General features: G+C 54.2%; 1 protein-coding gene across 1 annotated transcript; it reads left to right on the top strand.

The window, feature by feature from the left end:
* Window positions 1-98: 98 nt before the first annotated feature.
* Window positions 99-5,289, top strand: GPR142 (G protein-coupled receptor 142). The gene is made up of 4 exons (XM_030827095.1): window positions 99-390; window positions 2,133-2,299; window positions 3,201-3,359; window positions 4,418-5,289. The coding sequence occupies exons 2-4, from the start codon at window positions 2,206-2,208 to the stop codon at window positions 5,287-5,289; spliced, it is 1,125 nt and encodes a 374-aa protein (XP_030682955.1). The 5' UTR covers window positions 99-390; window positions 2,133-2,205.
* Window positions 5,290-17,360: the final 12,071 nt, after the last annotated feature.

Genomic DNA, 17,360 nt, shown 5'->3' with positions numbered 1-17,360 from the left:
TCGCTACCACCAGGAAGGGGCCTCTCACCTCTGTACAGGCTGTGTGCTGGCTGATGACATGGCTGCCCTGTCCTGTCTGCTGCTGCCACTGAGCTGAACATCTCCAGGCTTCACCTCTTGAACCATGGATCCCAGCGTTGTTAGCAATGAGTATGATGATGTTGCCCATGGATGCAAAAGATCCAGTGGGACCCCACTTCCCTGCAGGACATCACTGCTGTCCTGGGTACAGAAGCATATACTGAGGAAGACAAATCAATGGTCTCCCATGCACAGAAAAGCCAGCATTCTTGTCTCAGCCATTCCAGGTGGCTGAGGTCTCCACAGGTCACACGGGGAAGCTGGGACCTCCGAATAAGACCATCCAAGGACTCCAGCAGTTTCCGCCAGGTGAATCCAGCCGTCTCCCAGAACAGGGCTTCTATGGGGTGGGATTCTAAGTTGCTGGAAGGACGTGCATGGGGCATCATTTTAGCAAACTTAGTCCCCCTCCTCCATCTCTCCCTCTCCTCGCTGTGAATCCAGGGAGCTCTAGTTCTCTGTGTAGCCTGTGTGAGAGCCTTGGTTGAAACCATTGTGTTCTGTCTGAAGAATATTTAAGGTTTCCAATCAAGTGTACATCCCTCAAAGAAACAAAGTGGGCTTGGCATGGTGACTCACACCTGTAATCCCAGCTCTTTGAGAGGCCAGGGCAGAAGGACCACTTGAAGCCTGGAGTTCCAGACCAGCCTCGGCAACACGGCGAGACCCCAAACTCTGTCTGTATCTATACATAAAATTTAAAAAACAAAGTGTAGGGACAGGGTAGGCACTCGGTAAATGTTGGTAGGGACCCTCCTTGCCCCTCACCCATGGCAGCTCCTTGAAGAGAGGGTCTGCCTCCTCTCACCCCTAGCCTCCTGCTGCAAGGAGGTGGTGGCCTGGGGCATCATCTGTGCTACTTTCACTTTCTGGGGCTGGGGTCCCAGCACTCCACCAGAGGACCTGTCCTGAGCGGGCAGCTCCGTCTCCAGTCCCACTGTGCCACCCAGGAGGCCTGGCCAAACCGTGGGACTTTCAGGCTTGCAGGGTCAGGATGTGGCCACCAGGGGGCAGCAGGGCCTGCGCTGTGAGTATCCGAGGGGGTGTTGGGATGGGGAGTTCCAGGCTCTGATGTGAGATCTAACTCCCAGAGCTGGGAAGCTCCCTATATTTCCTGCCATATTTTCTGCTGCATTTCCGGAGGACAGGCCGTGGGAGGTGATGCCAGGGGGGCCTGAGCTCTCCTCCCGAGGCAGTCCATGGGGCATCCATGTCCCGGGTGCCTGCTTGTGGGCTGCTCTGGTGACTCTTCCTCTAGGGCAGGGGAGCCGGAGCTGCAGATTCTGGCCTCTTCTGAGTGCTCACCAGCAACGGCTGGTGTTTATTTGCCAGGGATTGATATTCTTGAGGGATGGTCCATTTCACCAGGGCCAGGAAAACAACAGCTTGCAGGACTGTGGTTTCCCAGCACCGGCTGCAGGCAGCCTGGTCCGGCTGCTCCCAGAGGATGCCCCACCCTGTGCAAGGCTGCCTGCCATCCTGCCCCTGGGGGCAGCCTCCACCTCCCCCACCATGGCCACTGCAGGACTGACCCTGTACACCTGGTCCCCTGGGCCTCTTGGGATCATAGCCCTGTCTGTGGCAGCCTTACCCCTCCTACCTGGCACGACTCCCCCAACTCCTCACAGAGGTGCCCTACTCTCTTCCCTCTCAGTCTGGATGCTCATAGAGTCAGCACCCTGAGTCCTTCTGCCTGTCCCCAAAGTCCTCAGCCCCAGGTTTGGCCCCAGGTTTGACCCCAGCTGAACCCAGGCCAGCTCACAGAGTGCCCCGGGGTGGGAGGCAGCCCCCCAGAACCCTCATCCTGCCATCCCGCCTCTTCGCCTCACTTCCTGCTCCCCCGGGCATAGACATACCTGTGAACCCCATGCCACCCTCAGCTCGTCTCTCCTGTAGCTGAAGCCCCTGCCCAGCCCAACCCCTTCCCCTGCCTGTGCGCCTTAGAAGACCCTGGTTTGCTCCACCAGCATCTACTCTAGCTCTTTCCCCCGGGCCTCCACCCACTGATTCCTTCCTCTTCCTTCCCCCGCACCGCCCCCCTGCACTAACAGGCTCAGTGTCTCGGGAAGGATCCCGGGGCAAACAACCACTTGGAGAGCCAAGGGGTGAGAGGTACAGCTGACGATGCTGACAGGGAGCTGCGGGGACCCTCAGAAAAAGCCACAGGTGACCCAGGACTCAGGGCCCCAGAGCATGGGGCTTGAGGGACGAGAGACAGGTAAGGCATCTTGAAGTGGGGTGTGCTGGGGGCAATAAGGTGGAAAGGCAGGAGGGAACAGGAGGCAGGTTAGGGACCTAGAGGGTGGAGTAGGGGCCGAAGCTGAGAGCGAGTGAGCAGTGAGCCCCCTGGCCTCAGCAGGAAACGCAAAGCTGGAGTTCAACCTGAAAGAGATGCGCAGTGTGGCTTCAGGAGAACAGGGGCCAGAGTGGACGGTGCTCATCCTAGACCAGCCACCTTACCCCTGTGGACTCAGTTTCCCCATCTGTGGACTTGGGCCATTCCAGCTTTAGTGGTGCTCACCTCTGAAGAGGGTATCTTTAGTTTAGAAAAGAGGGGGCCCTACCAATAGCCTCTCCTTAGAGGGGGGCAGCTGTTGAGTGGAGCTGGGCAGACCTGGGGCCTCCGCTGTGGACCTCCTAGAGAGGTCCCTGTGTGTGGCTGGCGTCACCTGGGTCGGAATCGCCCAGGTTGCTGATTACAAGCACGGCTGCTGCAACCCCGCTTCAGACCCTCTGGCTCAGCCCGCCCGGAGGAGGCCCAGGAGCCTGCACCTCGACAAGTGCCCCCGTGATCCTGTTTCAGAGCCCCTGCTAGGCAGGGTGAGGACCCATGGGGAGGACCCATGGGGAGCAATGGTCTCTATGGCAGCAGGCCGCGCTGCCAGGGACTTCCCATCAGTGGCGGAGCCGGGCCACTGAGGGAGTGGGGTGAGATGGGGTGGGGGCGAGGGTGGTCTTGGCAAGAATTCTCACAGCAACAGACGTGCACTCAGCTGGGTCTGACTAGAGGGTCTGCACAGAGCAGGGTGATTAGAAAAACCCCAGGTCAGGGCGGGGCTGCGCCCAGCCAGGTTAGAAATAGACCAGAGGCTCTGACTCTGCCCGTCCGCACCTTCTAGCTGGCCAACCACAAGTGACCCTGCTGCCCACACCCAACGTCAGTGGGCTGAGTCAGGAGTTTGAAAGCCACTGGCCAGAGATCACAGACAGGTCCCCGTGTGTGGCTGGCGTCATCCCTGTCATCTACTACAGTGTCCTGCTGGGCCTGGGGCTGCCTGGTGAGTGGCGAGCTGGGGTCTGGGGACTTGGGCTTGGCCAGAAATGGGGATCCTCCTTCAATGGGTGCCAGTCCTCTGTGTTTGACCCCTGAGGCCCTGGATCATAGACCCCTGGTCTTTCCTTGCCATTGTCAGGGTGTTCGGGTCACTGGAGGGGAATAAAAGTAAGGGGCTAGGATTGGGGGTGCTCACAGCTAAACCCAAGTTTTCCCCAGCAGTGAGCACTCTCTTAAGATAACAAAATTCACATAGGAGCTGGCTCAGCTCATTACAAAGCTCCCCATGCTGCCCATGCCATCAGAGAGCAGAGCTTGGGGCAGAGGTGGGTGTGTGGATATGGGAAGGGCGAGTGGTCTTGGCCCTGGGGGTTTCCCCAAGTCCAGTAGCTAAACCCATGCCTGTGTCTAGGGACGCCTCCATTCTGGAGGACACAGAAAACCTAAAAATGACTTGGAGGACAATGCCATAGGACAGGTGGCTTTTTTTTTTTAATTTTATTTTTTGAGATGGATTCTTGCTCTGTCACACAGGCTGGAGTGCAGTGGTGTGATCTCTGCTCACTGCAGCTTCCACTTCCCAGGTTCAAGAAATTCTCCTGCCTCAGCCTCCCAAGGAGCTGGGATTATAGGTATGCACCACCATGCCTGGCTACTTTTTGTATTTTTTAATAGAGATGGGGTTTCTCCATGTTGGTCAGGCCGATCTCAAACTCCTGACCTCAGGTGATCTGCTCACCTTGGCCTCCCAAAGTGCTGGATTACAGGTGTGAGCCACCACGCCTGGCCAGGACAGGTGGCTTCTGAGGACACCCTGCCATGTGCAATTACCTGTGTGTAACTGCAGTACAGTCAGTGGCCTGCAGTGGATGGACAGGGCAGAGCTGGCCTGGGTTGCCTTCTGGGCAAAGTGGGGTTTCAGAAGGATCTGGAGGGAGAAAAAAGAGAAGCCAGCAAGGCCTCTCCACATGCAGATGGGGAGGGGTGTTGGCGACACCTTGGAAAGCAGAGTCTGAGCTCTCTTCTGATGCCTCTCCCCTCCCTCACCTCGGCTGCCAACAGTCAGCCTCCTGACCGCAGTGGCCCTGGCACACCTTGCCACCAGGACCAGGAAGGCCTCCTACTACTACCTTCTGGCACTCACAGCCTCGGATATCATCCTCCAGGTGGTCATCGTGTTCGCAGGCTTCCTCCTGCAGGGAGCCGTGCTGGCCCGCCAGGTGCCCCAGGCTGTGGTGCACACGGCCAACATCCTGGAGTTTGCTGCCAACCACGCCTCGGTCTGGATTGCCATCCTGCTCACGGTTGACCACTACACTGCCCTGTGCCACCCCCTGCACCATCGGGCCACCTCGTCCCCAGGTCGGACCCGCCGGGCCATTGCTGCCGTCCTGAGTGCTGCCCTGTTGACCGGCATCCCCTTCTACTGGTGGTTGGACGTGTGGAGACACGCCGACTCACCCAGCACGCTGGATGAGGTCCTTGAGTGGGCTCATTGTCTCACTGTCTATTTCATCCCTTGTGGCGTGTTCCTGGTCACCAACTCGGCCATCATCCACCGGCTACGGAGGAGGGGCCAGAGTGGGCTGCAGCCCCGGGTGGGCAAGAGCACAGCCATCCTCCTGGGCATCACCACACTGTTCACCCTCCTGTGGGCACCCCGGGTCTTCGTCATGCTCTACCACATGTACGTGGCCCCTGTCTGCCGGGACTGGAGGGTCCACCTGGCCTTGGATGTGGCCAACATGGTGGCCATGCTCCACACGGCAGCCAACTTCAGCCTCTACTGCTTTGTCAGCAAGACTTTCCAGGCCACTGTCCGACAGGTCATCCACGATGCCTACCTGCCCTGCACTTTGGCACCACAGCCAGAGGGCATGGCGGCGAAGCCTGTGATGGAGACTCCAGGACTCCCCGAAGGGGCAGAAGGGTAGAGGAGGGGCCCAGCTGGGGAGCTCAGGATGTCTCATGGCCACATGTACCGGGGCCTTTGAGGTTGTGCCCAAAAAACGTTTATCAACAGCTTGCTTTCCTTGGGTGGGGGTGGAGGCTCCTCCCTTGGGTGTGGCTCCCAGGTAGAGAGGAGGACAACTTAGCCAAATCTTACATTTGCTTCACCAGCAATCCCTATTTCCTGGGAAGATGAAAGGGCACTGCCAGGCATGGGCTAATAGCATCAGTGCTGTGGGTATTCCTTTGCGGGGGGGCATTTTGCCTGGCTCATCATGAATGCCAGATTAATGTTGGTTGAATGGATAGAAAAATGGACAGATGGAGGCCAGGCGCAGTGGCTCACGCCTGTAATCCCAGCACTTTGGGAGGCCGAGGCGGGTGGATCACGAGGTCAGGAGATTGAGACCACAGTGAAATGCTGTCTCTACTAAAAATACAAAAAATTAGCTGGGCGCAGTGGCGGGCGCCTGTAGTCCCAGCTACTCGGGAGGCTGAGACAGGAGAATGGCGTGAACCCGGAAGGCGGAGCTTGCAGTGAGCTGAGATCCAGCCACTGCACTCCAGCCTGGGCGACAGAGCGAGACTCTGTCTCAAAAAAAAAAAAAAAAAAAAAAAAAAAGGAAAAAAAAAAGAAAGAAAGAGAAATGGACAGATGGATGGATAGATGGATGGACGGATGGATGGATGGATGCGAATTGTCTCCAGCCCACCCCCGTTTCCTGGTGCCTGCCTCTCATTCCCTGAATGGATCACCTCTCCAGCTCCTAGTGGCAATGCCAGAGTTTGAAAAGGAAGATATTTTCATGACTGAAGGCATTTCTTAGGCTGGGGAAACAAAGAAGTTGAGCTGAGCCATGGGAGGGGGCTGCTTGGGGGATAAAAGCCCCCAGGGCCAGCCAGAAAGGGGTGATCTTAAATCAGATGTAAGGAGCCCAGGCCCACAGAAGACACAGCCCCTTAAGTCTCAAACACCCTGGTTTGATTCCACATTACTCCCTGCCCTAAGCCAGTAAAGGTTCATAGGCCCAGAACCAGCACTGGGGCTATAGTTTTTGTTGTTGCCAATGAGGAGAAAGAAAATGGTCTCTTAACCCAGGGTACTGGGAGAACAGGAAAGGAGGACCTAGCTGGAGATGACCCTGAGCTTCTGCTGAGCCCCCCGAGCCCACGCCCCTTGGGGAAAGGTCTTTTCCTCCACCACTGGGAAGTGGGAGTTGGCAGAGCGCATCAGAGCCATGAGGAGCTCTGCTCCCCACCCTCAGCCTCTCCAGGGAGCCTCTCCAGGGCCCCTCTCTCCTCTCAGCACCACCATCCCGGAGAGGCAGCTGGGAGAGATTAGCAGATGGAACTCTCACCTGCTCCAGGCTGTGGGTAAACACATTAGCAGCTGAGCTAGGACCACTTTCTGCTCCCTGGTCAGGCTGAGCTGACCTTTGTCCTGAATGGGAGGTTCAGACCTGCCCCCACCCTCTTAGTGGGATGACATCAGTGAAAGAGCTGTTTGTGTACACAGCACACGGTCAATGCAGAATCAATGCTTGGCTTTCCACTTTGCCTCTCTGCTTCTCCCCAGAGCAGGGATGTCCAGACAGGGAAGTTCAGCTAACCCAGAAAGAGGATGATGTGGGTTTCCAATGCATTAGCTGTGATTCTCAACTCCAAAAAGCTGTGAAAACCAAAACGTTTCCAAAATTTGCCACAAACACATTTAGCGGCACAGCGTGAGCCGATGTGAGCTGATTTCTGGTCCCGACGTTGTCCTGTGATTGTGAGTCCTGCCAGCCCCACCCGGGACTGTTAGTGGAGTGATCACGAACTACTGTCCACACCCCACGGAATCGTGATCGAACGCGCACCACTAGATCCACACAGCACCTTCCTCTGCTCTGATGGATTCTGAATTCCAAGACACACCTGGTGCCGAGTTCAGAGAAAGGATTGAGGACCTGTAAGCCCAACACTTCTGCTCCAGGGTGGTGCACACTGACCCTGAGCAGGTGTTGAGGATGGAGGACCCCCCCCCACCCACACCTCTGTGTGCACACACAGATGTGTCCCCAGGCAGGGTTGATGCACCTGCACTTTATTCTTTGCTTAAGGAGGAGGGGGATGCAAATGCAGGTACCCAGGGAGGGAGAAGGCCCACCAGAGGACCAGATAATGTTGGCCGCAGCCCAGCCTGAGCCTGCCCTACAGAAGCAGGCACGGGAAGAAAGCACAAAGTTCCATGGATGAAGAACTAAATGGAACAACCTGCAGGGACCCTGCAGGAGAGAACCCAGTATCAGGGAAGAGCATCTGTGTCTCCATGGATGGCAACAGCAGCTGGGTCTAGGCCAGAGGCAGGATGCCTTCCTCAGCTGGCTGGGGGGCTGTCTTCCAGGAAGCCAGCTGCAAGATTAGCTCACCTGTCTCTGAGCACCAGTGAAACCAGGAACTTCCAGAAACTGTTGGGGAGGCTCTTTCAAGACACAGTTTTGTTTTGTTTTGTTTTGTTTTGTTTTGTTTTGTTTTGTTGACACCCAGTCGCTCAGGCTGGAGTGCAGTGGTGCGATCTCAGCTCACTGCAACCTCTGCCTCCCGGGTTCAAGTGATTCTCCTGCCTCAGCCTCCCAAGTAGCTGGGACTACAGGCGCACACCACCACACCCAGCTAATTTTTGTGTTTTTAGTAGAGACGGGGTTCCACCATGTTGGCCAGGCTGGTCAAGACAATTTTGCATTGAGCCACCATAACCCTGGTGTTAATATTGCTATAACCTCACTTGTACCAACAGGCTGGGGCAATATCAGTGTTTTCAAATAACCCTGCATATGGAGTATTGTAACTGTTTCACAAACTTAGGAAATTGAGGCATAGAGAGATTAAATGGTATGCCCCTAGCCCAAAGCTGCTCAAGAGCAACACTGAGACTCAAACCCAAGACTCCTGGTTCCTGGTCCATTGTCTGTTCCATCCCACACCTTGCAGGTGCTCTCAGATGTAGAAGATTAGAGGCAGACCACTCTCGGGGATCTTTTGCATTGCTTAGAACTTTCTAGTGCTGGGCTTATCAGATTTGAGAACCAATATCACATTTTCCTAATAAAATGCATTAGGTGGTCAGGCGCGGTGGCTCACGCCTGTAATCCCAGCACTTTGGGACACATGTGGTGGGTGGATCTCTTGAGGTCAGGTGTTGGAGACCAGCCTTGCCAACACAGTGAAACCCCATCTCTACTAAAATATACAAAAACTAGCTGGGCGTGGTGGTAGGCACCTGTAATCCCAAGTACTCGGAGGCTGAGGCAGGAGAATCGCTTGAACCCAGGAGATGGAGGTTGCAGTGAGCTGAGATCGCACCATAGAAGCACCATAGAACTCCAACCTGGACAACAAGAGTGAAACTTCGACTCAAAAAAAAAAAAAACAAAAAACACATTAGGTAACAGTTTCTTTTTAGCATTTGTGTAACCTTTAATAAAATGAAGTGATCATCGCCTTGGTAAGCACGTCACTGAAATGTAAATGAAAAGTATTATTAAATCTGCCAATCTCTCAACTGGCTTCTAGAGGAGAGAAAGACTTAAATGGTTTCAGTTTATCCTTCTTCCCTTCTCCCTACATAGCCTACCCACTCATCTGCTGAAATATCTTAGCTAAAGAAAATCCTTTTTGAAATTCTGAGTTTCTTTCCTAACAATTCCCACCACATGTTTGATATGCTGGTTGATCTTACTGTCTATCATTCATCATTTGTTAATATCTAAGGATGGTTATTGCTCACATGTCTTTCATTTCTTCCCAAGGGTATATATGATTTTTGCTGTTTGGAAGTTGGTTGACAAATTGTTTTCTGGACTTTATTAATTTTCAAGGGCTGCCATAAAAAAATACCACAGACTGGGTGGCTTAAACAACATATGAGTTTTTGTTTGTTTGTTTGTTTTTGAGATGGAGTCTTACTCTATCGCCGAGGCTGGAGTGCAGCGGCACAATCTCGGCTCGCTGCAACCTCCACCTCCTGGGTTCATGTGATCCTGCTGCCTCAGCTTCCCAAGTAGCTAGGACTACAGGCATTCATTACCACGCCTGGCTAATTTTTGTATTTTCAGTAGAGACAGAGTTTCGCATGTTGGCCAGGCTGGTCTCGAACTCCTGACCTCAAGTGATTCACCTGCCTCAGCCTCCCAAAGTGCTGGGATTACAGGCGTGAGCCACCATGCCTGGCCAGAAATGTGTTTTCTTACAATTCTGGAGGCTGGAAGTTCAAAACAATGTATCGACCAAATGTAGTGGCTCACACCTATAATCCCAGCACTTTCGAAGGCCGAAGCAGGGGGGATCACTTGAGCCCAGGAGTTCAAGACCAGGCTAAACAGCATAGCAAGACCCTGTCTCTACAAAAATACAAAAATAGCTGGATGTAGCGGCGGATCACCTGAGCCTAGGAGGTTGAAGCTGCAGTGAGCCAAGACCACACCACTGCACCCCAGCCTGGGCGACAGAGTAAAGGGCGAACTTGTCTGAAAAGAAAAAGAAGAGGGTGTTAGCTTGGGTTTCTTCTGAGTCCTCTCTCCTTGCCCTGCAGAGGCCACCTTCTCCCTGTGTCCCCACATGGCCTTTCCTCCGTGCACACTTCCAGTGTCCCTGCGTGTCCTAATCTTTTCCTATAAAGACGCCAGTCAGGTTGAATGACGGCCCATTGTAGCAGCCTCATTTGAACTTCATCACCTCTTTCAAGGCCCTATCTCCAAATGCAGTTCCATTTTGAGATACTCGGGGTTAGGTTTTCAACATATGGATTTGGGTCGGGGAAAACTATGAGTATTTTAAAGACAAATGTTCCTTGGCTGTGGATCCAGGCTTTAATAAAAGTCACTTTTCTCTTGGCTGTATATGAACTGTCCCCACTTTTCTCTTCTCCTAGGCTGGCATAACAGGACTCAAAGCCAGTCTCATATCTTTAAACATGATCTCTCCTTTCTTCCTGAAAGATCTTGAAGTTTTTGAAGATTCAACCTTGTTGAACAGGTACCTGGAGGTGGGTCTCTTAATTTCCACACTGAGAGTATCTTTTCATTCAGAAAAGGTTATTTTCTTTCTCGTTCATTTCCTTCCTTCCTTCCTTCCTTCCTTCCTTCCTTCCCTCCCTCCCTCCTTCTGTCCCTCCCTCCCTGCCTCCCTCCTTCCTTCCTTCCTTCCTTCCTTCCTCTCTCTCTGTTTCTTTCTTTCTGAATGGGGGTTGCACCACGTTGCCCAGGCTGCTCTTGAACTCCTGGGTTCAAGTGATGTGCCTGCCTCGGCCTCCCAAAGTGCTGGAATTACAGGCTTCTTTTCCTTTTCTGAGACAGGGTCTCGCTCTGCCACCCAGGCTGGAGTGCAGTGGCACGACCATGGCTCACTGCAGCCTCAACCTCCCAGGCTCAAGCAATTCTCTGGCTTCAGCCTCACAAGTAGCTGGGACCACAGGTGTGCCGCCACCATGCCTCGCTGATTTTTTTTTTTTTTTTTTTTTTGTAGAGACGAGGTGTCCCTGTGTTGTCCATGCTGATCTCCAACTCCTAAGCTCAAGTGATCCTCCTGCATCAGCCTCCCAAAGTGCCGGAATTACAGGTGTGAGCCACGGCACTGGCCTTCTTGATTTTCTTAATCACAATTGGGTTTCGGGCCCCCTTTTCCCTTGGTCACTCTTATGTGCTCTCTGGCAGGGTGTCCTGCTGCTGCTGGCACATTTTCTGGGTTCCTCATCGCTCAGATCTCAAGCAGCTCTTTCCCTCTGTGTTGAGTTTCCCAGTTGCTCCAGTTAGCAGCGCTATCACTGCACACTCCCCCTTAGCAGCACGTTGCTTTCTTTTTCTTTTCTTTTCTTTTCTTTTTTTTTTTTTTTTATGAGATGGAGTCTTGCTATGTCGCCAAGGCTGGAGTGCAGTGGCGCAATCTCGATCTTGGCTCACTGCAACCTCTGCCTCCTGGATTCAAGCAATTCTCCTGCCTCAGCCTCCCGAGTAGCTGGGATTACAGGTGCGTGCCAGCATACCCAGCTAATTTTTGTATTTTTAGTAGAGATGGGGTCTCACCATGTTGGCCAGGCTGGTCTCGAACTCCCGACCTCAGGTGATCCGCCTGCCTCGGCCTCCCAAAGTGTTGGGATTACAGGTGTGAGCCACCCTCGCCCCGCCTTAGCAGCGCATTTCTTTTTGTCTCTGGAATGGATATCAATGCACCCAGGTTGCTTCCGGGGCGTGGTCTCAGGCCCCACCGCGCGCGCAGCCTCTGCCCCTCTCTCTGACTCCCATGCTTACTTTGGTCCTCCCCCATGAGTGCTCTGCTCCTCTTCCCCTTCCCCTCTTTTTTTCAGTCCGAAAGAGGAGACATGCTGGCTGGATAAAAGGGAGCCACATCTGTTGCTTCTGCTCTGGGATCTTTCATAGGAGCGCAAGTCCACAGACATGAGTGTCCCTTGATTCTGACAAGGTGACAAGGCTCCCTTCCTCTCACCGTGCCCGGGCCTAGGAGATGGCTTACCAATGGTGGGGTGGGTGACATGATGAGGACAGGGAGACAAGCTTCCAGAGGGATCGTGCAGAATCCATTTAGCACCCTGGCCCAGAAAGCAAGACCATATTTTCCAAATTAAGCATTTGGCCAGCTGGGCACAGTGGTTCAGGCCTATAACCCTAGCACTTTGGAGGCAAGGCAGGAGAATGACTTGAGCCCAGGTGTTTGAGACCAGCCTGGGCAACGTGGCGAAACCCTGTCTCCACCAAAAATAAAAATAAAAAAAAAATTAGCCGGGCGTGGTGGCGGGCACCTGTAATCCCAGCTGCTCAGGAGCCTGAGGTGGGAGGATCACTTGAGCCCAGGAGTTTGAGGCTGCAGCGAGCTGAGATCACACCACTGCACTCCAGCCTGGATGACAGAGCCAGACTCTGTCTCAAAAAAAAAAAATATTGAGCCCTTTGGTTGGCCAGATTACAGAGGTGCTGGCTGCCAGGGACCAAGGGACAGCCCTTGGCTTGGGGGTGTCTTGGAAATCTTGCTTCCCTGGCCTCCTTGTCGCTGGGGGTGGCCTGAGCTCCCTGGCGGGTTTTCTGCCCACCTCCTCCTTTTGCAGGTCCCTGTCAGCTCAGACAGCAGGGGGCGCTGCATGACTGGCTGGACGATCAGGCCAGGGCGTGGGGGGGCGGGCCTTTAAGCCAGGTTCAAAGGAAGATCCGAGTTACTGCAAAGAAACTGCCTGCCCCGGGCCGGCAGCCAGCACCGAGTAGTTGGGTGGGAGGGCTTTGTACCCGCTGTCAGTCTCTTCCACCCTAAAGCCACGTCTGCCACGCTGGGGTTGGCCAGCCCCAGGGCTGCAGGGCCCTGCAATTTTCTCAGATGACTTTGGTGGTTTCCTGTGCACAGTGGTGTGAAGGGCCCTTTCATCGTTCATCGCCCTCCTCTCTCCACTCTCCTCGGCAGGGTCCTGCCAGCCCCTCCTGCTGGCCTCGGGTTCTGCTCACCTGCCCTCCCCACTCTGGGGAGCTTGGCCTGCCAGGCTGCAGAGCCCCAGGGCTTCAGTCAGCGTCTCTGGGGTCCGGCTGGCCTCCCGCCCAGTAGCTCCACCTGGATCCACCCAGGTCAGTGGTTCCTGTTCACGGCAGCCTTGGGCATCCTGCCCTCCAAGGGAGTTTGGGCCTTCGCAGGGGTCCCACCCAACAGAATAGAGAAAGAGGAAGGTGAGGAGGGGAGATGGCCAAAGCCTGCGGTGGGTCATGAGCAGTGGCGGACAGGGAACCCTGGGGGGCTGTTCCTGGAGATGGCCTAGAGCTAACACCCTCCCTCTGTCACCAGGCAGGAGTGGGAGAGTCTTTCCCCCTCCCTGCTTCCCCCCACCCCAACCCTCTCCAGTCCACCACCCACCAGACCTAGCCAGCAGGGCCTGGTGAACCTCTGGGGTGCCTTTCGGGGGGCACACACGCAGCTCTCAGTGAGGGGCCATGCAGAGTGCTGCCACTTGGGAAAGAGGTGAGGTGAGGGGTAACCCAGAACCCTGCCTTGAGTCACCCACCTCCTCTATCTGAGGCCTGCACACCTCACTTCAGGGGCCTGGGAAGAGGCCCACCTGGGGGAAGGTGCGTTCCCTGCCTGGCCTCCCTCACCTTCTCTTGGAAAGAGAGTTGAGGTCTTTCAGTTCTTTCTGGAGAAAGTGGGTCCGGGCCTGACTTTGCCAGAGGATCGCCAAGAGATCTGAGCTCTCCTGACTCAGTTTCCTCTTTCTGAGCAGTGGAGGTGGGCTGGATGGGAGGGGACAGTAAGGGCACTCGAGGTCTCTTTCCCACAGACCAGCCCCCTCCCAGAATCCCAGGACCCCGTCCTCCCAGCCTGGCGTGAGGGGTCGACTCCTCCCATCCCCCAGCTGAGCCCGGGTGGGACTTGGGTACCCCCACTTCCCACTGCTCCTTCCAGCCTGCCCTCTCTCCACGGTGCTGGAGGTGAAAGAGTTAATCACATCTGTGGCGGCTCCTTCCAGGACTCCTCCAAGATATATATTTAGCAGGCGGGGCGGGGTGGGGCTGGAGAGGCATGCCAAGATGCCCTGGCACCGCAGCCCCTGCCTTACCACACCACTCTTCGGAGGGAGGGGCAGGCAGGCAGTCCCACAGGAGCCGGGTAGGATGGAGGAAGGGACCTATCTAGATGGAGGGAAGGGGCAGGTACAGGAGTTGGCTTTAAGTGGCTTTAACCACAGCCTAGGGAAGGCTGCGGTCTCAGAGAGGACTTTGAGGCCCTGTGTGTGGGGTTGCGGGAGGAGGTTGGTCTGTATCCATGAAAGAAGGACCCAGTGACTCTGTCTCCCAGGGATGTAGAAGGATTGTGAAAAAGGGCTGGAAACAGCTTAACGGTGAAGGTGATGGGGCAGGGCTGGCTGGAAGAGCTTCTACCACCTATTGAAATGGTTGGGATCCCTGACCAGGGAGCACCGTGGGAGCATAGCCCTGGCCAGTCCAGGTGACCACCCTCTCAGAGCTGTGCTTTCATTCTGGGACAGCAGCTCTGGTGTGGCCAGTGGAGACAAGAGCAGACAGGTTTTTCTACGTCCTCCTTGGAGATTATTTCCAAGGACTCTGCCCTCAGGGACAGCAATATATTCAGTAGGTAACCACTAGGCAGGACTGGTTGCTAAGGGCTGTGTTTTGACTTTAAGTGGGGAAACCTGTGATTCACCTTATTCCAATTCCTCCAAGTACCTGGGACCTCTGGAGGTTCAGTTCACAAGGAAGATGTTTGGTTTGCTCACTTGTTTTTTTAACAGGAGTGTCTGTACCCTTCCCTAGGACCCAAGAATAACTGCAGATCTTGGCTTCCCAGCCCCAGGATTGTCCCCAGGGACCAGGACAAAGGGCTTGGTCCTATTGGCTTGTCTCCATGGCCCCTCCCTTCTTCTTCTTCCCAGGTGAATGGATCAGCTCAGTTAGACCCAAGAGAGCCTCATGCTTGTCCTAGACCTCATTTTCCTGATCCAGTGGCATTCCAGCCACACCTGCTAAGGCCTTGGGTACCTGCGCATCAGAGTAGCAGCTCCTCCAGCTGGCAGAGAAAGACTTGATTTGCCACAGTTAGGAGCAGCCCACTCTGGAAGCAATCCAGGGTTCGCTTGCCACCCAGCCATGCCAGCTGATCCTGTTTTGATTCCCCTAACCAGGGGCCATCACTTTTCTAGAACTTTCTGTGTCGTGCCATGCCCGCTGATCCTGTTTTGATTCCCTTAACCAGGGGCCATCACTTTTCTAGAACTTTCTGTGTCATGAACCCTCAGGGAGGCAGCTAATGCAACCCTTTCCCAAAGGGCCCTCTCCTAATACCTGCAAATTATAAGGACACTATTTGACTTGATATTATTTCTGGAGGAAAATAAAAGTAAGTCAATAAAGGCACATAAACTGCTCTGTGATTTGAGGCAAAGCGAATACAAAAGCCCAGGATTCCAGGCCCTTCTGCCACAGCCACTCACCACGTGATCTTGAGAGGGTCCTTTCTAATCTCAGAGTCTCAGTTATCTTACCTGTAAAATGTGGAGGTTGAGCTAGATTAAATCTATGGTCACTTCTATTACCCAACTTCATCCAGGCACAGTGGTTCATGCCTGTAATCCCAGCACTTCGGGAGGCCTAGGCAAGCAGATCACTCGAGGTCAGGAGTTCAAGACCAGCCAGGTCAACATGGTGAAACGCCATCTCTACTAAAAATACAAAAATTAGCTGGGCGTGGTGGCAGGTGCCTGTAAGGGCAGGCGCTGAGGTGGGAGAATTGCTTGAACCCATGAGGCAGAGGTTGCAGTGAGCCCAGATCTCGCCACTGCACTCCAGCATGGGTGACAGAGGGAGACTCCGTCTTTAAAAAATACATAAATAAAATAAAATAAAATAAATGTTACCAAACTTCAATTCCCCGTGAAGCACCTAAGCCTTAGTTCAGAGTAGAAGCAGGAGAAACAGAGCTCGCTGATGGGAGGCACCTAACAGAATACAGATAGCCTGTGAGCATCTCCATGTGCCAGGCACTGGGCCCTGTGTTTTTTTGTCTGTTTTTCTTTATTTAGAGATGGGGTCTTGCTATATTGCCCAGGCTAGTGTTGAACTCCTGGCCCTAAGCAATCCTTCGGTTTCTGCCCCAAAAAGTGCCGGGATTACAGGCATGGGCCACCACACCCACCCCCCAGACTCAGTTTCTTTCTCTCTCTTTTTTTTTTTTTTTTTTGAGAGGGAGTTTTGCTCTTGTCACCCAAGTTGGAGTGCAATGGCACGATCTCGGCTCACTGCAACCTCCGCCTCCGGGGTTTAAGCAATTCTCCTGCCTCAGCCTCCCAAGTAGCTGGAATTACAGGTGCCCACCACCACGACCAGCTAATTTTTGTATTTTTAGTAGAGACAGGGTCTCACCACATTGGCCAGGCTGGTCTCAAACTCCTGACCTCAGGTGATCCACCTGCCTTGGCCTCCCAAAGTGCTGGGATTACAGGCGTGAGCCAGCACACCCTGCCAGGCCTCGTTTCTTATATGCACTGTCTCATCCTATTCTCACAATAACCCTACGAGGCAGGAATTCTTGTTGTGTCCATTTTATACATGGACATACTGAGGGCCAGAGAGTTTAAGCAATTTGACCAAAGAACACTAGTTAGTGGGGGAAACAGGATTTGAATCGGCCGGTTGCTCTCTGCCTTCTGTACATCTAGCCATTGTGTGCAAGGCATAGGGAGATGCTAGTGTTAGCAGAGCCTGGATCTAGAAGGCAGGTTCAAGGTGAAGTCAGTCAGTCTTTTGTGTGTCTGAGCACACAGGAGCACATACCCCTTAACTCTAATGCTGGGAGTTAGATAAAAATGATGAGTAGTTTGGTGTGGCCGGGACCTAGTGGATAGAAAGGGGGTGATGGAAGATAACATTGGAATGATGGGCTGGTACTGACACTGAAGGTCTTCATACAGCACACTGAGCTCTTGAGGGTTCTTAGGGGTATGTTCTAGAAAGATCGTGCTGGTGGTATTAGGGAGGATGAACTGATACGTCAGGAGGCCAGAGACCCCCTAGGAGGCCAGAGGGATAGCCCAGGCGAGAGACAGGGAGGCCAGGGAGCAGCTTGAGGGGCACCAGAAGCCTCTGCAGGGTACACTGGGTTTGGAGGAGACCTGGGGGCAGAGGGAGGGAATGCTCACACCCTCTGTGGTCCCTGGAGCCCTTCTAGCGAGAAGGAGGATGGGGCAAGAGGCTTAGAGAGAGAAGCAGCAGCGCCCCACTCTGTCATGACATAATCCCCTAGGAGATTTGAGAATGGGGGCTTCAGCTACCCCTCCCCATGAGCATCCTGTGCCCATGGGGGCTTAGCCCTGGATCCAGGGTTTCGGAGGTATCCCTCCGGGCTCTGGACATGTACCCAGAGGTGGTCGGTGGTTGGAAGGGAAGGGTGGTTGAGATGGACAGAGAGGCACTGCCCTGGCCGGCCTGGTAGCCTGGCCCCACCCTCTGAGGCTCTTCTTGCTTGGACCCCTTTGCCCCACTGCTTGCTTGCTTGCTTGCTTGCTTGCTTG

This window comes from Nomascus leucogenys, chromosome 14, assembly GCF_006542625.1.
Source record: "Nomascus leucogenys isolate Asia chromosome 14, Asia_NLE_v1, whole genome shotgun sequence".
In the NCBI taxonomy this organism is placed as follows: Eukaryota; Metazoa; Chordata; class Mammalia; order Primates; family Hylobatidae; genus Nomascus; species Nomascus leucogenys.
The sequence above is the reverse complement of the archived record's forward strand: the minus strand, read 5'-3'. Positions and strand labels throughout refer to the sequence as shown.

Excerpts from the sequence above, each read along its gene's own strand:
- GPR142 (XM_030827095.1), top strand. The coding sequence starts at position 2,206 with ATGCTGACAGGGAGCTGCGGGGACCCTCAGAAAAAGCCACAGGTGACC. Across the intron at positions 2,300-3,200 it reads GCTTGAGGGACGAGAGACAG|CTGGCCAACCACAAGTGACC; the intron begins GTAAGGCATCTT and ends CGCACCTTCTAG. Across the intron at positions 3,360-4,417 it reads GCTGGGCCTGGGGCTGCCTG|TCAGCCTCCTGACCGCAGTG; the intron begins GTGAGTGGCGAG and ends GGCTGCCAACAG.